This window comes from Hippopotamus amphibius, chromosome 8 (assembly GCF_030028045.1).
Source record: "Hippopotamus amphibius kiboko isolate mHipAmp2 chromosome 8, mHipAmp2.hap2, whole genome shotgun sequence".
NCBI lineage: Eukaryota > Metazoa > Chordata > Mammalia > Artiodactyla > Hippopotamidae > Hippopotamus > Hippopotamus amphibius.
The window spans coordinates 92,042,350-92,064,807 of record NC_080193.1 but is presented as its reverse complement, the minus strand read 5'-3'; the positions used below and the strand labels follow the sequence as shown (position 1 = coordinate 92,064,807).

Genomic DNA, 22,458 nt, shown 5'->3' with positions numbered 1-22,458 from the left:
TTATATGAAGACTACAAGAAAAAAGTTTATGCTTAGGAAAGTCACAAACAACAATTGCCTATAGTGTGTAGCTGGAAGTGGAATCCATATGTAATGCCTCTGTCAGCAAAGACTTAGTAGAATGGAGTTTATAATAAATATTCACATCTACTGCTTTGGACACTCTAATCCATCCTAAGGATCTTCGCTGTGTCAGGCTTTGTTCTAGATGAAGAAGCTCAGTAGATATAAAGGTTCGCAAATAGGCCATATTTATCATGGTTAACTTTACTTTTATAACTTTTCTCTGTTTCAGAGATATTCATGGCAATTTGGGTTATAATTTGTGATTAAATATTTCACTGTGACTTTTATGACAGTATTATTATAGAATTTTTATTATGGAATGGAAGAATTCTTTTTTTACAATATATTACCTACTTAACATCTGTCAAGAAGGCATCACTGATAACAGTGCTATGCTGGATGTGGAAAACATAATGACTAAAAGCCCAGGCTCTGGACTCAAAGTGCTTGAGATTAAATGAGCCCTCCATACCTAGGGTTTCATCTTGAGCAAGTTACTTAGCCTTTCCAAGTCTCTCTTTCTTCACCTATATAATGGAGTTAATATTATTTTCTTTATCGTTAGATGTTGTAAGGATTATATGGAATTATCAGTATATATGTTAGGTACTAAATATAGTATCTAACATGTTGAAAAAGTTTAATGAATTTTAACTGGCATTACTGGAATGATAATATTATATGCCTTCTAAGTATGATTAGATAATCCCATGGATAGTACTAATATTTAACCCACTTGCTGAGCTTATATAGACATATTCTGTTGCTTTTACTTACCTCCAAATTCTCTGACCATTTGCTGCTGGACTTCTTTAATAAAAGTGTTAGTTAGAATTGGATTGCTGATATGTTTTTCACTTTAAGGAAATTATTCACTCACAAATATATGTAAAAATTATGAGAATACTTTGTGCTATATTTAGCTCTTCTATGATACAAAATTTTAGTTTAACAGAATTTTGAATTTTAAATTAGAGTAAAAAAGAAAACTAAGACACCTTTGAAGTGGAGGTATTTATTTTCACTTCAATTCCAAAAAAAATTTGTTGCACTAATGAGTACCAGTTTTTAAAGTACAAATGTATATTATTATAGTTTTAAGTACTGATTTAGTATAATAAACAAATTTAAGTATAAATTACCCACTGTGTGTATGTATGTGTATATATGTATACACGTACATATGTATATATATCTTTGCCATAGATACATTTTGAATCCTGTTTTTTAACACTTTTTCAGAATTGGTACACTTGCAAAAGAAAGCTTCATTGATTAATTGCTTTCAGTCTCATCTTCTCAAGATTATTAATCTCAAATATAAGGGTACTATGAGGGCATTTGATGACCTCTGTATATAAAGTAGATAGAGCATTTTAAAATTTTATAATCTGATCATTGGCATATCTTAATTTTGACTGGAATTATTTCCTGTACAACCAGGAGTTCATATTTATTGACTGGAATCTAACATAAAATGAGTCTGAACTACAGTTGAAACAGATCTTCTGTTGCTTGTAAACTGTGACTGCCTTGAAATAAAACTTTGATATTCATTTTCTTTCTCTCTCTCTCTCTCTCTCTCTCTGTCAGGTCGAGTTTTAGCTCAGGCAAGTGGCAATGGGGTTATCCATTTGCTGGATCTTAAATCGGGGCAGATTCACAAATTGATGGGCCACGAGAGTGAGGCTCACACGGTCGTATTTTCTCATGACGGAGAGACTCTGTTTTCTGGAGGCTCTGACGGCACGGTTCAAACGTGGTCTTGACAGTCAGCGTATCCCACTGCGGAGGGCAATCCCTTTACGGCTTGAAAATGCCTCGTATAGTCCCAAACCAGTAAATATCTGGTTAAACATGCTAGCAGGTAACATTTACAATTTGCTTTAAAACATGCTTTGGACATATATTTTAGTGCTCATACTGTTATCAATAAAAAAAAAAACTTTCTCCTCATTTACTTGTGTCTGGGTCTTTTTCTTTCTCCTTTTATAAGAATTTCGAGACAGAGCATCTTTGCTAGCGGTTTGGAAGAAACAGCTTTACAATGACGCCTAATGACAGACTAGATGAATTACAGGAGATTGATTTTTGAATGTTAGAAAACAAACTGCAGGAGAACCAGGCTACTTTTTTAAAAATCAGATCTAAACTGCAGGAAGACCTGAAGTTTTAACCATGTAGCACGGGGTAGGTCTTTCTGCAAGCAAAGTGTCAAATAGAATTGGGGAGCATACATTTTCACAGATTCTTTAACAATGATTATGCTTTATCTGTTAATAATAATCAGAGACTGCAGATGGCTTAAATCTAAATGCAAGGCTCTTCCTCAACTTTCATCTCTGAAGCCTATGCAAGAATGCGTTAGGTATAATTAAAATGTGTTTTTTGTTTTTTTACATTTCTTATTGTAATCTCAATGCAAGTAAGTATCCTGCACGTGAAATGCCTTCCCCCCCGCCCAACGCATGCATCCACCGTATAAAGTGCGATTGTTTAGAGAATGCTCTAGCCTGGTCTAAAGGAGCAGCTCGATTTCTACCGAGCTGGGCTCAGAAGCCAGTTGTTGGCGCTGTCCGTGGTGCTGAGGAATTCCCGGCTGCCGGCAGAATGAGCTCCAAATCAGCAGTCTGCAAACTGCTCTCAGTGATGCAGAAACCCAGCTAAAGTTGCTCCTTTCCTTCACGTCCACAGTTAGTATTTTCTGGTGTGTAAGAGGGGATTCAAGCAACATATTGTGGATGATGATGATGATACTGCCGGCGGAGTGGGCTTTAAGCTACAGCATGCTGTTGCTGATTTTGATCCTCAGAGCCTAGCCAAATCACCTCTACTGCTGTATCAAACACTGTGTAAGTGAACTCATGTGTGGAGGAGGTGTAATCAGCCAGGAAATTTCATAGAAGGATCTGGGAAAAGGCTAAAAATAAGTTCAACATGATTCTGCTACTGGGGTCTGGATTGCTACAGGACCAGCATTGCTTCTTGCTTTGAATTCTGAAGACAGGTCCAACGCATATTTCTTATGTGTGTCTGCTGTGTTTCTCTCTGGAAGGGCGGGAGACTGCTTCTTGACTGTGTTTTGAAATGGGATGTAGAATGGATTGCCTTTAATTCAAGCCTGAAAATGTATTCTTTGGATAATTAAAGAGAAATTGCTTTCCTAAAACATACCTGATCTTTTAGTTCGTATTGGTCTATGACCCCCAACACCACCATTTAACCTCCAGAGTGATTAGGTAAGTGTACCTCATGACATGAGTTATGAGTTATGTTTGTTTTCTCAAAGAAATAGATGCAGTCATTTTAAATCATATGTAGCAATATGGGGAGGGGGGAAAGTTTAGCTAGGAAGTGATCCTCAGTTTAGCAGTGTTTGCTTACTTATTAAAAACCTTCAGATAGACATTTTGATTTCTCTAATGTTTCTTCTCTTTAATAAATATTAAACTGCACTAGAGTAGCTCGATTAAGAATGCTTTTTAAAAAACAATGAATAACTTTCTTATATTGAAAAGACCTTGTTTTCTCCATGCAGATTTTGAAATATATTTCATAAATGTTAATATATGTTTAATGTTTATATAAAGTGGGTATTACATCCCTATTTTTACCTTTAAGTTTACATTTACCCTACCCTGACACATTCATGCCTACCTGTAGCTTGCAAAGAGATCATTTTCTGTGTCCTTTTGAAACAGAATGATATGTGTATTTTATATGGCTCATCTTGCATTTATTGACTGATACTACAAAACTACAAAAAAGCACAATAGCTCCTTTCTCTTCGAAGATAAACTATCTAAACATGTGGAAATGTATAAATGCATGCCTTAATTAGAAAATTATGCTTTTTTCAGAAGCTTGTATTATGTTTGTGGCCTCTGTAGTAATTTAAGAGAAAAAATGCTTTGTCAAAGGGAGCTTCCAGCTTCTCAAGTAGAATTATAGGTTTGTATTTTTTCTGTTCTGTCATGACTCATTATTTTTGACATATTTTAAAAGAAATCCATCTCCTTTATCATTACCTACTCAAAAGAAATTCTAATATTAGCAGTTTTCTCTTAAAGGAGGGCATGAATATACTACCTTCCATTTTACTATTACTAGAATTTGCATATGTAACTTAAAATGCAAATATAATATTCTTGAAGTTTTCTAATGCCATCTTTATATTTAAAATTATCTGCATATATTAGACTTAAAATAGATGGTTTATCATTGCTATTATAATCTAAAAATAAACCAATGAATAACATTTATAATGATCTGAAAATGTCCTATATGCAATTTTAGTAATATTGGCATAAAGCCAGCAGCATTTAAACAGGCAAATGAACAATTTGACCCTTTTCTAATCTATTATTCCATAAAGTCACAGTTTTGCCAAGGTTTGGTATGAGTTAGTCACTCTAAACATTTAAATAAGAGCCCACTACTTACACTCCCCACCAAGCACTAAGTGAAGTTTATGAGAGTTAATAACACCAAATTAATAAGGCATATTTTCTGTGAATTGGCAATGCCCTATCATTTTTAAGAAACTTAAACAGTTTTACAGTGGCATTTTTGTACAAATTGCCTAAATGCAAGTATCTTTGGCCTGTCCAAAAAGAGGTATGTTTTCAAGAGTGTATGAATGTTATATTATGTTGAAGTAATTAATTCAAGTAGTATTTATTACATGAATATTAGAGTCAAGTTGCTGTAAAAATAATTTGCAGATACATCCTTCCTGCCCACTAGGAGCTTACTTCCTGAGTAAAATAAAGGTATGGATAACAATACAAATTTATTTTTAACAAATCCTTTTCAATACATGGCATTTTATTATTTAAAGTTTTCTATTATTCACTGTGGAATAGTTGTGCTATTTTCCTTCTTAACTATGTTTCAAAATCCAGACTCATGTTCACTTAAACAAGTAACCCATATGGAGGCCACTGTTTTTCTCCAATTATGGGCAAGAAGAAGTAGGAAGGCCTTTGTAGTAGCTCCATCCAGTGATAATTTACATTCAACTGTTGCTTTCTTCCCTTTCTTTTAGAAGTAGAATGTTTTCTCACTAATCTTGTGTTTTCATACAGATGATTGTAACATATGTACATTCTGTCACTCACTAGTTTAATCAGTGAATTGAAAGAGAATGTGAATTCAAATATTCTCTAGTTATTTGTAACTATTAGTAAGATTACCTTTTGAGTCTCAGTAAAACCACTTCTTACAATTTAGACAAAGCTAGACCTTAGAAATTCAGAAGGTAAATTCAAGCTGAAGATTCCTAGGTGAAATAAGTTCATAAAGGACAATTCTAATGCAAATATTGCCAAGGATAAACCCCCCAAACTTCATAATAAATTGTAGATAGTTGCATGAACTTAATCTATTTGAGGTCTTAGTAGCTTCCAAATAGATCTCAAATAAACATGTTAAAAGCATGGGTTTAAATGAATCTATATTCTTTATATTTGTCAAATTATTCTTTTAAAATATTTGTTTTCAGCCTACCCCTCTTGTATTCTCATGGGAGGAGCCAAGTATATCAAATATTAGGAGAACATCCAGAAGCCTTTGTGGAGGGGGATGGCTCTTCATATTCATGAAGCTTGCTTACTTCTGTTGGTCATCCCTGGATTGGTCACCTCTGCTGCCATCAGTCATGAAGACTATCCTGCTGATGAAGGTGACCAGACCTCCAGTAATGACAATCTGATTTTTGATGACTATCGAGGGAAAGGGTGTGTGGATGACAGCGGCTTTGTATACAAGTTGGGAGAACGATTTTTCCCAGGGCATTCCAACTGTCCATGTGTCTGTGCTCTGGATGGACCTGTTTGTGACCAGCCAGAATGCCCTAAAATTCACCCAAAGTGTACTAAAGTGGAACACAATGGATGCTGTCCTGAGTGCAAAGAAGTGAAAAACTTTTGTGAATATCATGGGAAAAATTACAAAATCTTGGAGGAATTTAAGGTATGAGATACCCTCTATATTTATTGAATACTAACTTTTTTACACCACATACTTAGATTACTACAGTAAAATTACAGTTGGAAAAACACATTTTAAAATTTCTCTTTGATTTACAAAAATATGACTCCAGTTAGCATAAGTACCACTGTGGTCAACAAGTAGGCAGTTGGTTTGTTGATCAATATCTGTAGGGTTTCACAATAACTTTTTCCTTAGAAGTATTTGGAGCATGCTTACCATCTTTTATTTTTGCCCTTAAACATTTCTTTGGTGTTATTACAAATATGTTTTCTGAAGGAGACAATTATGTCTAAAGGCTCTGTGTCCATTAAGTTAGTGTTTAAATTTTGTGGGGGGTGTGTGTGTGCGCGCATGTGTGGCTTATTAGCCTGTATTTGGAGCCATTTATAGTCTAGAATTATCTATTTAGTTTATGGAAATGCAAGTGCTACAGACACGCACTCTGAGCTGTGATCTTTATATTAAGAATATGCATTGGACTTACTTGTTGTAGAGCATGGTCCCCATTCTGTTCTCTGCTCATAAGATTTTTTTTTTACTCATAGGACTCCAGAGAGAACAGAATTTTTATCATAGTCCCTTATAAAAGGTAGTTTAAAAAAAAAAAAAAAAGACTAATTTTTCAGCCTTTCAGCCTCCGTGGCATTTCTTAGTCTTTCTTTTATGCTTGTGTCATAGTTTCAAGTAACTTGGAGTTCACTCTTATCTCCTCTTGGAGTCTCTTTTCTCTAATGGCTAGTTTTGATTAGGGTTTCCTACAAGGCAGATATGAACCCTTAGGGTATAAATTAATACATCAACATATCCTCAACTGTAATGGCAATTTGTGCCTTGGAGTTTCTGTCATGCTGATGGCTTGATATAAAGATTTTCATTTCACCTAACCAAGTTCTGTGACAAGCTGTGTAGAATCTTGTAGGCCAAAGAAGATATAGCTAGTTTTCAGTGTGATTGTTCATGTTGGAGAGAAGAACGTTCAGTTATTCGCACTGACCCAACTTTGTTCTTCACAAGAGTCAAATGGTGGAAGAAGTCCATACATGGGAAAAGGTTTTAACTGATCATGACCAGGGTACTTCCTGAGTTTTGGCAATTCATTACATTTGGTCTATTCCAAGTTGTGGGTTCAAACCAGTTCTAATTTACCCAAGAAACCCAATAATTTTAGGTAGATTCCTCAGGACATGAGAGACATTTTAATGATAGTTATCACATTCAACTTTCTTATAGCTAAGTGTTATTCTAGACTTTTTTTATGTATTATGATACTTTGTTGCACAATATTGAGAAGAGACTTGAGTCTAGTAAAATTACCATTATTGACAACAAATAATAGTTAAGAGTATCATACAGTTATTAACACCTTTCTGGTCTTTAACATACTGGACACATTTGACATTAGCCACTTTTACTCTTAGGGTAACGAAAGTAAATGCAAGTACTCAACACATGATTGACTCTAGACACGGTTCTAGAATCATGTCACTCTCCTCTAACATGCATATTTATCTAGAGTGGAATGCAAAAAGACATTTTAAGATAGCCTAGCCCAAGCAAAAACTACACCAGATAAAATGTGAGGTTATTACATATTGATTACCAAGTTATATAAAAGAAAAGATATTGACTAATTTTTTGAACTTAGCTCACCACTTAAAATGCTATAGTTTTCCCTGTTTTTATTAGATTTTATTTTATTTCAAAGGTAATAATTATTTTACCATGTCAAACAATAAAGATATATCAAGTTAATAATTCCTTCACTCTATATGTCCCTGTTATAGTTAATACTTAATCCATCGATATGCACTTCTTCCCAGACGTTCAATATCATTGATTTTAAATCAATGTGATTTTAAAAAAAGAAAACAGATGCCACTTTCTCACAAGAATTTAGAGTTATAAGAGCTTTAGAGATTATCTAAGGTAAATTAATAAGAATGAAGAACTGAGACCAAGAAAGTTTGTTACTTGTCCAAAACTGTCAAGTTATTTAACCTATTTCTAAATACATCCATTCTAACAATAAAGCCTATATCACCTCTCAAAGCACTTTGGCTCTAGAGTCAGAAAGACCTGGATTCATATCCCAAATTCATCACTTAGATGTAAGATTTTGGAAGAAGTCCTTAAACTTTTAAGCCACAGTAGCATTCACTATAAAATTGCTATCATGATGATTACTTCTATTGGGAGGGGATGTTGGAAGGATTTAGTGAGATAATTTATATGAAGTTAGCAGTCTTGTGATGACTGGTACACAATAGATAGTGAACAAATGGTTGTTTCACTCCTCAACTCTAATGTCTAGGGATTTACTCTAAATTCTATATTCGTCCATGTCTTCACCTACATTTTATGATGAAAACTCGATTTTAAAAGTCTTTCAACTGAAAGAATTCCAACACCTTTTTAAAAATGTTCTACTTATCTATGTGAACTATGTACGCCTAAATAAATATCAGCCATCTTGATTCTTTTCTAATTTAGTTTCTTGTCTCTTGTAAACTGATCTTTAAAGCTGTAGGCAATTTTCACATTATAATCTTGGCATGTTATTAAGGAAGTTGTATTACAAGATATTTTTACGTATATATTCATCCAACAAGCATTTATTGGGCTTTTTAATATACAAGATACTGTAGATGTACTGTACATACATTAGAAAGTAAGATATCTAGAAGGCATAATCTCCACTCACAAGGAAGGCCTGAACAATGTGGAGAGAGAAGTAGGGAAGTTGGTCTAAAGTATGTGATTATGAAGGTCAACACCAAAGGATTGTAGTGCCAGAAGCTTATCAACATGGTGTGAGGTTTGGTCAAACTTTTTCTTCAGGATGGTCCAAGATGAGCCTGTTCTTAAAAGATTAAAACTTACCTAGGGAGATTAAAATTCCAAAGCGGAAACTGCTTGAGTAAAATCAGAGGTTGGGATGAATAAAATCTGCAAGGAGAGGAGGGAGATGAGAATAACAGGAAACTAAAATGCCATTATAAGAAGAGAGAGGTGAATTTGTACAGCATTTTGGGAACATGAAAAGAGGAACTTGAATACTGGGCCAAAATATTTGGATTCAGTCTAAAGACTAACAAGGGGCAAAATGCAGGTTGTTATACATAGAGATTGACCTAGTGAAATATGTTTTTTAAACAAAATTACTTTATAGCCAAGTATATAATTGGATAGAGGTGAAGAGTATTAATGGCTGGGGAAGTGGGACTGTTGCAAAAAACAAAGAAGGAGATGACCGTCATGCACAAGGACAAAAGCATTCAGGACAGTCTTGAGGATAAAAATCTAAATTCTCTAATATAGTCTAGAGTCCACTCATCAACCTTTCCAGGTATCTCAAACTGTCAATGACTTCTCTTCCTTGTGTGTTTGCACATGTTGTCCCACAATTTTTCATCATTTATACACACCTGTATAAATCCTACCAGACTACTTCAGAACTCCATTGAAATCTCATCTCAACTGCAAAGCCCTCTCTGACTGTCCTACTGCTGTATCCTGGGCTGCATCTCACACCATTATAACAAGGACAGTAATCATAGCCAGACACCATTAAGACCTTTATGTGTATTATAGCACATTTCATAATAACACTATAAGATTACACTTTTATTAGCACTGTTTTACAGATAAGAAAACTGAAGCACCAAAGAGTAAGTAGCTTGCCTAACACCATATCTAAAGTAGAAGAACTAAGATTCAAACCCAGCCATCCTGGCTTCAGAATATAAACTCTTCACCACCTTTACCACCTCTGTCACACTGCAATACCGTAAAGTGAAAGGACCTGTCTCTCCCACTGGTCAGTGAACACTTTGAAGCTAGGGACAGTGTTTTCTTTTTCTCTCCTCTGTTCCCAACCCCAGCACCATGTAAACCACATAACAGGTGTTTAATATATTTTGGTGAACGAAATGAGTCAGGTTATAATTGAACACATAGAATAAAATAGAGTTCCTTTAAAATGCCTCAGTTTCTTTCTGTTTATGCATTGATCTCTCCATTTTAATTAGAGAAGCATTCAAACTTCAGGTAAAGAGTGCTCTTTGGACCCTTAAAGATGAAACACATTGTTCATAAAGCACATATTTCCATCCTGCTTCTACTTTCCACTCCATCTCCCTGCCCTTCCCAACCAATACTCGTCTTGAATTGCATCTCCATCCCCAGTGTGGTAATGACCCTCCATTGTTTTAGTTGTGCAGTCTCACTCTATACAATTACGAAAACATATGTCCCTACTTCAGTCTTTTCTGATCACTAAATTTAAATGTAAATTGATATACCTGTGTCACCTGATGGAAAAAATAATGTTATTTATAAACGTCGGGGTTTTTCCAACACTTACTGATGCAGGCTTTGAAAATGGATTTCTCTCTACCCTTTTTGAGAACTCTAAATTTCCCAGTGTTCTGATAATATTGTATTAAGATAAAGGTCATTGTATAGTAGCTTCTCTCATCTTTCTTTTATGTGTACCCAGGCAAAATGACACTGGAACCTACTTTTTAAGAAATACGAAGTATAAATAATAAATTACAATAGCATTTCCTACAGAAACACTTGATGGGAAATGTAGGTTCTATCAGCTTTGGCTCTGTGTTTAACTATCTCATGCTGAGTTTTTTAAAGGGAGAAATAATTTCTTATTTTGCTCAGTATTTTTATAACTCTCACTCAGCTAGAATTAGCCTTTTCGGATTTTTTTATATTTGAAAACTTGTACTGATTTAGTTTTAGGTCGGACACTGAAGGTTATACTACATGCAGCTGAAAGAGATTTTTTTATTTCAGCTTTTGCATAGCCTGTCTTATTTTAAAGTGATTTTCTGCAGTCAGCACCCAATATCCCTACTTGAGGATTTGGATTTGCCCAATATCTGCTTTTCTCTACAGGTATCGACCTTTATGCTTTTCCCAGTATGGGCCAAAGACAGTTGATCAGGTTTCTGGTTTTTATTTTTAATAGGTTCAGTGTGATTATTTTCTCATTTTGCACATTTGGTAAATATGTTATTGCTTTAAAGAGAAAAAAAATATGTTTTTATGCTGTGGTAAGCTGCCTAGTTTTTGCCCTGTATTTTGGGTTTAACATTTAAATCTTTAGGAAAGCAGCAAAGAGGACAGAAAATTAATCACTCAGAGTATTCTGCCAAATCATCACACCCATAAAAAATGTCAGTGCCAACTAAGGCTTGGAACTGACCTGCTCGTCAATGAGTCCGTTGATAGGAAGACAGGTTTCCCAACTTTCTTTTTAATCTATGCCCCCATCATTAATGTCCAATACTGTAATATTAAATCTGTAAAAGTGAGTAGAAAGAATTTTTGAATTTTGGACTGGGAGATTATTTTTTGATGTCTGTTTTAATACAGAGAAAGAATGGAAAGTAACACATTCTAGAAACTGATAACCAAATGTGTGAAAGAACAGGAAGAAATGGGGGCTGTAAAGAAATTTCAATTGAGGGGACTAATAGTTAACACCTTGCAGAAACACAACTTACTGTACCCCACCTACACATCTGCCATGGCACCGGTTTCTATGAGAAGCACAGAAACTAAGATGTTTTTACTAGACAGAGGGGTGCAGAATGCCTCTTTCCAGGGGTATGAAGTTAATATGTATATGTGTATGTATTTTAATGTCACCAAATGGAAACAATTGTGTTATGTCCTGCTGAAATATGAGAGGCAAGACAGTGAAAATTTTGTCTTAATAACTTGGAAGGTTATTTTTTTGACCCCCTGTGTTTATTTTAATAACAGAGAAATGGGTGCATTTTAAGAATTTGGGTGGGATTTTAAAAGATATTTTTCCCAAGAGGGGATATACAAGTTCTCAACAAATGGTTAATGGAACAAACAGGGGCATTTGTAAGATTCCATCCAAAAAAAAATCCTAGAAAACATCTTAATTTCATACAACAAAGATAATTGAGGTCTTTGTTGAGAGATTGAGAAGACTAATTCCACAATCATTGATCTGCAAAATGCAGTATTTGTTTTGCAGAACATGTTGTAGTTTTTAATATTAAAACTGCCTTTGAGTGAATTCAAGAATAGCTTCTTTCAAGTAGCTACAAAATAACAGATTAAGTAATCTTAATCAGTAATGACTGTTGCTCCTGTGAAGCTCAGCCCCCAGCATGTACAATAAACAGGCTCAAAGTGGATAATTCTCAATGGGGAACGCCCATCTTTGTAAATAACCAGGGAGCCTCTGCTGAATTTGTATAATGTCTGACCAGTTTCAAAGATTAGAAGTCAATTTTGTTCAAACTTTATAAAGTTCCTCAAACCCTTTCTTTTTGTATTGTGCTCACTTGGCGTGTTTTAATTCTACAAAACTACATTAAATCTAGAAAATAGACCAGATTTTGGAAATAATTTATTTTTTCAAAAGCCCCAGTGAGAACTGGAAGTGACCCTCAACACTTTTTAAAATGAGGAATTAGAATTGTAGGAATAAATGACTTCCAAGTTAACCCCTGAAGGGATAAAATAGTCTGAAAAAGTCCTTTGCTTTAAATTTTAAGAGACTTGATGGTCAGCTGGCCCCTTGATTAGTTATATATAGACTCACACACTGATTTTTATTGCTGTCCTTCATATGGCAAGATGCTGCCATTAATGGTGGTAACTGTGTAATAAGCATGACTATAAAGATTTGTGTCTGGGCTTCTGTTCCCTGGGCACTCCGGGAGACGGGTGTTTGATTTGCAGCTACATCTGAGATTTGCGGAGCTTGTCACTGCTAGAGACTACCCCAGACTTGAGGTCAGTCATCAGCTGTTTATAGACTTTGCTGTCCGTTCCTTACTGAGTCTCCAATACTGTGAGAAGATGAGCCTGAAAAGAGATTGACCTCGTAGTCTCCCCTCCAGACTTCTCTAACTGTACAAGATTTTGAATATGTTAGAAATTTGCTTATTTTCCATTGTGGTTTTACTTACCAAAATACATATTTAGTCAATGGTGTGATATTAACAAGCAAGTTTTTTTCTATCTCCTATATGTTATTTCATGTCAGGTCTACATATTTTATGCAAATTTTGTAGATTATATATAATCTAAATTGAAATTGCTTCATACATGCGTTGTGTGTGTATGTGTGTGAAATTTGAGGGAACTGGGAAATGTTCTTACTTTAAGAAAATCTTTAAGATTAGCTGAATCCTTTATTGCTATTCCTTATTCTCCCTGACCATATTTTTGTTTTGTTTTCCTGTAGCTTGATTTATATATCAGGCAGTGTGTTTTATGAAGGACAGCACAGGAAAAAACTATCAGTTTATTTTTAGTTGTATTTTGCCAAGCTTTTGAGGAAGAGCTTTAAACAAATAACTAGAGGTGAATTGAAGTGATCTGTGGGTTTGCTTATCCAGGGACTGGCTTACTTTAGAGTCTGTATTTTGGACTATTAATCACCACTGATTAGCATCAGTAATTTCAGTCTCACGTATCACCAGTGTTGATTTCCTTGCTTCCAGCCCGCTATATAGCAGATCACAATAGAGCCATCTTTGCAAGGATTTAATGACACCACGAAAAGAGTGAATAAAGTATTAAAGTGACAAAAAAATTCATTTATCTTCTGAAAAAGCTTTTAGATGATATTTTTTGACTGTATAAAGTTGTCTAAAGTGGATACAAATCCACTGAACACAACTCTTAATTTTCTCCCTATTTTGTCATGAGACCATGAACAAAACTCAAATAATTTTAATCTTTCTATCTATAGGATGGATACAACAATGTCATCAGATGTTTTATGAAGAATAAATAGTATTGGGAATTTGAAAATTAAAGTATTGCATATCAATTTATAATTAACAATTCTGACTGCTCAAAAGTTTGTTTTTTTTAAAATTAAACATTAGTTGGTTGGGATTTTGAAATCATTTTGTTTTAATATTGACTCAACTATCATTATTTCTTGGCATGGGACTGGATTTCTAGTATCTGAGTTTATATAAGTTCTTCTATTATAAAAAAAGGCAAGCATATGGGTTTTTTTTTTTAATAATTAAGTCCTTCCTACTCTTAATTGCTGACAACAGAATTTTAGATATGGAAAAGAACTTTGAACTTATTTTTAAAACAAAGACCAACAGAAACTTAATGAAAACACCACAATGGCTGACATAGCTCACTATTTGCAAAGGTAATATAAATATATTTCTTTTCTGTGCTCTTTTATCTACATTTTATGCCTTGAGGTTTAACACTCATTTGCATCTTCCTTTCCAATAAATACATTGGAAGCAGAAATTTATTTCATCCAATTGTCTATAGAAATGTGATATCAGGACCTATCTCCATGACAACCCAGAGTTACAAGTAGAAAAGAACAATAAAATATTGGCATATCTAAAATCAGTCTTTGACACAGATAGAGGACAATTTGCAAAAGGAGCCTAAGTTTTCAAAGGATCTAATAAAAAGAGGATCCTTTCTCTAAAAATGAAAAATTCTGTAATTAAACCAAACCATATAGGCCAAAATAAAATTGTAAGATATTAAACACATCCTATTTATTTTCACAGTGACTATACTAGAACTAACAAAGGAATTAAATTAGCTGCTCTTGCCACATATTTAATGATTTTAGGAACTGAGGACCCGTGTTCGTGATTTTTTTCACTCTGCAAAATCCCACCTCTCACTACATGACAGGAATGGAGTATGAAAAATGGATGAATTGTACAAAAATCTCTACTTGCATGGCATTAGAACAAAGGGATGTCCCTAAACTGCCACATGATCAGTATCACCTAAGGCAGGAAATGCCATTCCTTGACCTCTCCCTCTTCAATGCCACCCGAAATGATTTAAATTTATATTTTTCTAAAGTTTCCCAGATTATTCTAATAATCAGCTGGATTTTTAGGAAGGATTTTTTATTTTTTTTCATGGTCAAGTAAATTTGAGAAATGATGTATCCTTTAACATCTCTTGGAAACGTGCAATGCTTGAAAGTATATATTAGTATATACAGACAGTGCTTGAAGATTTTTTTAAAGGTCTGTTTGAGAGTCAGTATGTACACAGTTCAATAGCTAAGAGCTCAACACTATGGTGAAAACTGTGTTTTAGAGTAGGTTCTAGCACTTACCAGCTAAGTGACCTAGGCACACATTACTTTACCTCTGTATGTCTTAGTGCAGACATCTCTGAAATAGAAATAATAGTAAAAACTACTTGGCACACAATACAGGATTCATAAAAGCTATCTGACATTTTTACTACTATTACTACAAACTTGTATTTAGTCCAGTATTTCACAAATTTATGTGACAGCAGAACACTTTTTTTTCTCTGAACATCTATTACCATCTTAAAATTCATAAGCGTTCCATGAAACAGTTTAAGAAGTACCTTGTTAATGACGGAGATCACCCTTTATTCCTTTACCTGACTCTGATGGGCAGTTAATGATAAAAACCTATATATCACAGCTTATCTTTTATTGCCTGGTCCTTTTTAAAGTTTCCAAAATTGCAGTTAATGTTATTTATGGTGATTTCTTAATTTGTGTTACATAAAACAATTTCAGTGGACAATGACTTTCTCAAAATAATGATGATGATGCCAATTACATATAACCAATGGTCTAAGACAGGGATCAGCACACTACAACCCATTAGCCAAATCACCACCTGTTCTTAAAAGTAGAGTATTATTGGAAAAATAGCAATGCTTATTCATTACGTATTGTGCATGGTGGCTTTCAGGCTACAATCCAGAATTGAGTAGTTGCTCTAAAGATTATATGATGTACATAGGTCAAAAATATTTACTATCTGGTTCTCTGTAGAAAAAGTTTGCCAACTTCTGACCTAGGATCAAATTTTTCTTTTTCCCTTTCTACTTCCCTCAAATTGTACTGTCATCAGATCTTTCTAACCCACATTCCTCAAAATTACAAATTCTTTGGATACTGTTAGGCTTTACTTCATTTGTAGGTGGTCTCAGGGATCTCTTTCCACATATGTAAATCTTCAAAGCATCTAAATTTGCCTATTTTAAATGTATGATACATACTTAACAGCAGACACGTTAAGTCATATCTCTTTGCACATTTGTCTCCAAGGAGAACGGCTTAGCTCTTTGCATTGATGTATAAGAATTTAATAACTTCCACTTACTGAGAATTCTCAGATGAAATAGATAAGCAAAGGTGATAAAAAGTGTCCTTTATTTTGGTATCCCATCTGCTCTCCTTTGAGAATGTGACAAGTCAAGTAGATATTTTTCACTTAATGTAATATAATAGATATATTTCCTATTATATTAATAAATGAAAATATGTATGTTATTTGCTCACTTAGATAGTAAGTTCACTAACATCTTTTCAAGTCAATTTATATAATCCATGGTTTGATTCCATTAGATGTCCTGTCTCTGACGTGTGGAGAGGCGATAGGTCTTGTGGGGGTGTACCAAAGCATATAAGACATAAATCTGACCCTCAAGATGCTCCTAGTCTATCAAAATGAATAACACAGATACCACTAATAGCAGATGGCCTGGGATGATTGCTCTAGGAACTCATGTGAAGAAAGGAATAATTCAGTCTGAAGAGCTTAGGAAGATCCTAAGCGTGAGGATTTCAGTGCACTGAAAACATTTTAGACAAAACTGGAAAATTGGCAAAAGTCAACGGAAAGCAAGTTCAGAGAAAAGTGCGTTAACCCAAAGTGGCCAGAACAGAGGGTATAGAGGAGACAAAAAAAGTGAGAGAGAAGAGAGAGAAGGGAGCCTAGCAGCAGCTCACAATGTGAACGCCAGGCTCGGGAGCTCGGGCCAAACCCTGGACTGAGTGGAAAATCACCAGAGGGCTTGAGTCAGGGAAGTGACACAACCAAATATGTGACAGAGGGAAATATAAATAATTGTTGACAATTTTATGAAATATTTAGCATCTTTGTTACCTCATTGAATGATTTAGTTCTAAGATATTTTTATTCTCATTTTATAAACGAGAAGGGAGGCCTCTGACTCTAACTCCAATGCTCTCTCCATTATACCTGCCCAGATTGCATGAGTATACTATGGACATTATGCAAGAAATGTGATAGAGGTGGCTTCTTTTTCATTTGAGTGTGTGCATGTCCTATATTCTGGAATACCTGTTCAATTATAACTCTGAAATATTTCATGTTAAGTCTCATCTCTTTCTGATGGAAATGTAGTACTCTGCTAACATGAGGGAAATTCTCTGCCTGCTTCACGTTTTACATGGCTCAATTTGCTTCACTTTAAAAACTCCCATGGCCATAAGGAAGGGTGCATCTAAGGTGCATTACTATTTGTTTTTAAAAAAACACCTACATTCTTCATACAGTGAGGACTGACAAGGAATATTTTTGCAAATTTAGTTATTGTTTTCATTTTTTAAATTTCTAAATCAGGAAAATACAAATTAAAAGCAAAACAACAAAGAAAATGTGGAACTTGAAAGTGCTTTTTTGCAGCCTTAGAAATACCACAGGACTTCCCTGGTGGCACAGTGGTTAAGAATCCACCTGCCAGTGCAGGGGACACAGGTTCAATCCCTGGTCCAGGAAGATCCCACGTGCCACGGAGCAACTAAGCCTGTGTGCCACAACTACTGAGCCTGTGCTCTAGAGCCTGTGTGCCGCAACTATTGAAGCCTAAGCATCTAGAGCCCAAGCTTCACAAGAGAAGTCACTGCACTGAGAAGCCTGCACACAGCAACGAAGAGTAGCCCCCAACTCGCCTCAACTAGAGAAAGCCCACACGCAGCAACGAAGACCCAACGCAGCCAAAACAAACAAAAAACAAACAAACAAACAAAAAACCAAAACAAAACCACAGTCAATTTGGTAACCACTGGGAGTTTCTACAGTAAGTCCTATTTCTGTATGAGGAGAGGACAGCCCAGCTCCCTTGAAACTCCACTTATTTTCGCTGTATGCTATTTTAATTTCACTCTCCTAAATAGGACAGAGAAAAAATTAAAGTTGTTCAGTCTAACTTTAATTTTTCCCCAACATTAAAACTAAAATTCTGCTAAAATAGCAAACCTTTGACTGCTGAGATTCAGAAAGCTTCATTAGGGAGAAAAAGGACAATTTACAGAGAATTTTCCTTTTGTTAATGAGACTCTAGGACTTTCACACTGAAACTAGAAGATACTTAAATCAGGACTCCAAAAAATGTGAGCTTGAGTTACCCTGTTGCAAATCTGTTTTTGGCAAGACTCTGATTAAAGACTGAAGTTTCATCTCTGTAAATAAGAATCTAACTATCAAAAAAATGTTGTCCAATCTCATTCTTAGTCTAACCACAATCTGAGTGCAAACATTGCTACATTTTAGAGATGCAACACAGATTGCTCTCAAAACTAAAATATATATTTACAAATTTAATATTTCAAATAAATATTGGAATGATTATGGAAATGATTATGTGATAATATAATAAAAATAATTTATGATCAATATACTTTCTTGAGAAAAACACAGTCATTGAAAATGGACAAAGGGAAATTAAAATAAAACAAAAAAAAACACTGGTCAAGTTGAAAGTTATGATGACAATGACAGTCAATTACCCAATGCTACATAATTTATAAGCTCCTTCAAATATTACATTATTTCCTTTTTGTCTCATTAGAATTCAATGAGGAAAATTAGAGCACTCTTTGTTATTATCTCCATCTTACAAATAAGGAAACCCAGTTTCAAGTGGTTTAAGTAACCTGTCCAAGGTAATACAAGAGTGTTTGATGGCAGAACTTGAGCTCCAAATGTGCCTACTCCACATTACTCTATAGCTGAATTCCACTGGGCCATAGCACTAACAATTTTTATACATGGCTACAAAGTTTGACTGCTTCTGCTGTACTTGCACAAAAGATACGCACTAAAGTCAGATAGTTTATCAAGAAATTACTCATTTTTTTCAATTACAATATTCTTTCATATTATTGCCCAGAGCCATCCCAATATATTTTTGTGGAATAAGATGTAAGCTATGAATTAAGCTTCAAATACAGTAGGAAATTGCTGTTTGGACTTAAAATTGGAAATGAATATATTTTAATATTAGCAATTATAAAGCACTTTATTAATTTTTAATTACTCTGTCTTTATAACATGGAAAAGAATATTACTAGCAAGTGAAAAATGGAAATTTTCAAATTTTAGATTTGTTAAGTAATCTGATTGGCACTCCCAATACAGATGGATTTTCGTATAGGTGTGCCTGTAAATCCCATCCCGCAGACCCTGGAAAGCCGTGTATTCACTATCACCCGTGCATGGCTAGAAGGCTAGAGTTATGGACTTCTCTCCTTTCTCCTTTCTGGTATCCCCTCCGCTCAGTGTTTCCCACAGAATAGAACTGATCGTATTTGTCTCTCACATGATTCTTTCACATTGTAAAATTCTAACGGTGATGTATTCTCCCCTACCTACACATGACCTTGTTTTAATGCTGTTGTAGATGATGGGCTTTTAACTGATAGCAACAGTCTGTCCTTTACAGTGTCAACAGGAAGTTTTGAAATTATGCAGTCTCACTTTTCCCTTGTTGCATAAATGGGTAATAAATGGGACATCCTTAGCATGGAAACATACAGGGTCTACTCAGAATATTCAGTTCCTTGTCAAAGACCTTTGTACTAAAAGCAATTGTGAATCCAACTTATCAGTGAAGAACGAGAGGCTGCTGCTTTTCCAGGTTATTTCCCAAGTATGGGTGTGATAGCAATACTTTATCAAAATCTTTATCTTGAATCTGCTAGCCTTTGTCTACACTCTGGGTTCTCCTTCGAAGATCTTAGAGGCAGCTATAAAACATTCTTTATTTTCCTCTTAAATACACAGATATTTCCTTGTTAAGTGTACATTTGCTTGCTTAAAAAAATACATCTGTGATTGCAACTAAAGAGTGGGTTTGGGTTTTGTTTACATTCTCCTTGTCTATATTTTATTTTCTCTATGCTATTCTTAATTTTTCAGAAAAAGCCGTATTTTATTGTCATAAGACTCCTTGAAAATATTCAGATAAAAAATATTTCTATATACCAGCAGTTTATCAGAATAGGCAATATGTAATTGTAGAGTTTCCTGTCCTTAAAAGAAATGTCAAAATATATTTAAATAATTTTAGAAAAAATATTTTAGAGGAAAAAAAACCATTAATATAATATCATTGCTGTGTTGCAACTATAATGATGAGTTTTCAAGAAAGAGTAAACTTCTTGTACTTAATAATTTTAGATTGGGTATTTTATCAACTACTTCTGCAATATTCTTGTGTTTTACATTAGCTCAGAGTAAATGCAAATAAAAGTAGAAAGACTAACTTTAATAATTCCGTCTTCCATAATAATAGTACCCTCGGTTATTCTTATAATCAATTGGTTTAAAAACTCTAAACTTATTTTTATATATATCTAGATTGTCACTATTGCCATTTATTGAGGGAAGGCTAACTATGGAGTTCATCTTAGTATACCAATGTACGTTATCTTGTGTATAATACACATCTAATAAATGTGCTGAATAAATAATTTTTTAATTTATATCATTTCTGAATTTTAGTTTATTACCTACCTGGTTTATTATATCTACATGGGCAAAGCTTTGTGCACTCTTTACAACTGCTTGGTTAAAATGTTTGTGTTTTCAACAAGCATGAAGTAGTTTTAGATAAAGACCCTAGACATAATATTCCAGAATATATTATCAAAATACTAACTTCTCAGAAAGAATAGCTACTATTTAACTTGTTACTCAAATGATAAAATCATACATTGCTGACCAAGGGAGGTGATTATTTAAAAAAAAAATCTATGCATCTGGTTTTTATTTGCTTCAGCAGTATTAAAATTCATAAAGAAGTTCCAGCTCTATGTCCATAAATTGATAAGACTTAAAACCTCAGTGTTTCAAATATGCTTCAATCAACAGGACAGCTCACTGAAGAGGTCACCACAATCCCATTAGACACAGGACACCGAGGAGCATATTAATCAGTGACATAATGGGTCTTATTTCAGATGATTGTGAATTTTGGTTAAAATCCGTTGGATCCACTGATTATTAGGTGACATCTGCCACATGCAAATTATGGGCTATGGGAGTGGCAGTGGATGTTAAATACTCTTGTACTCTGTAATTTAATGTATATTTTAATGAAGTGAACAGTGAGATTTCTGACAGGCATCAGCAACTTTGAAACAGAGTCTTCCAAATTTCTCATACAGTCTGAAAGTAATGAGATTTGTTCCGTAAAGTGATGAAATTTATGCCATAAATTATCTCTAAGAGAAGAGTGCTTCTTAAAGCAGAATCGTTTCCTTGGTAGAGATCAGATTTTAAATAGTTGTTTAATAAGAAGTTTTTGGAAAAGCAGTCTGACCTATGTTCTCTCTGATTATTTTTGCCCGTCATCAAAGCAATGGACTACCACGTGGTATCTGAAGCCTACTATCAGTTAGACAGAAGGAAAGCCATTGATACAGTTAGGGTGCTAAAACAGCACTTAGAATATATCCCATCCATTTATGTATCCATCCCTTCAGTCTTCAACAATATACACAGATGACTTTCTAGGAATCAAGTTTGGTTTCTGAGTATGTTTTGTTAGACTTTGTAATTTAACTCATCCTTTAGGGAAAAGGGCATGCTTAAAATCAGGGCTTCTTTCTGAAAAAAAAACATTTTAAAATATACTAAAATCATTTTGTTTAGTAAGTAACCATTAAACTTGACACACATTATAAAATGAGACTAGATTTTTCTTAGACCCTTTAACAATACCTCTACATGTATTCTCATCTTAGTTATCATGGTATTTTCATGGCAATAAAAGTCTGTTATCGTCAACTGCTAGATAGTCTGGTCAGTGGAGTGCTTGAAGATTGACTTAACTGATGATCCACATGATGGATATTATGAATTTCAAATTACCTTTAGAGAGTAATTTATGTTCATTGCCATAATGCCGTAACCCACATATTTATTTCATGACTTATAATCAGAAGCCTTTCCCCCTCAAAATGCCCTTTACATTATTTAAATAAAATGCAAACATCTTATTAAATCATAATCCTATCCCTGAATGATAAATCCAGATGAAACTGTGCAAAGGTATGTTTTAACAAATTAGAAAACATAGAATATGCATAAATAATTGTGTATATGTTAATAAAGATTCCTTGAGTATCTATCATGTACTAAGATGTCTTCTTGGTGCCAAGAATACAGCAACGAACAATATACTGTAAGAAGCTTATAAACTATGGGGAAGGCAGATAAGAATAAATAAATATAAACAAATCAATAAGGTAATTTCATAAACTGATGAGAGCACTAAATGGGCCATGTTTTGGAGAAAGATGAC

The 22,458-nt window shown here is 34.3% G+C and overlaps 2 protein-coding genes across 2 annotated transcripts in view; both read left to right on the top strand.

Moving 5' to 3' along the window:
* The window catches only part of SPAG16 (sperm associated antigen 16), a 939,339-nt gene extending 937,504 nt beyond the window's left edge, over nucleotides 1–1,835 (top strand). Inside the window, exon 16 of the mRNA XM_057746094.1 lies at nucleotides 1,660–1,835. Within this exon, the coding sequence (XP_057602077.1) occupies nucleotides 1,660–1,835 (176 nt within the window). The remainder of the gene's footprint in view (nucleotides 1–1,659) is intronic.
* Nucleotides 1,836–5,649: 3,814 nt separating this feature from the next.
* Nucleotides 5,650–22,458, top strand: part of VWC2L (von Willebrand factor C domain containing 2 like) — a 150,745-nt gene continuing 133,936 nt past the window's right edge. Inside the window, exon 1 of the mRNA XM_057747232.1 lies at nucleotides 5,650–6,039. Within this exon, the coding sequence (XP_057603215.1) occupies nucleotides 5,650–6,039 (390 nt within the window). The remainder of the gene's footprint in view (nucleotides 6,040–22,458) is intronic.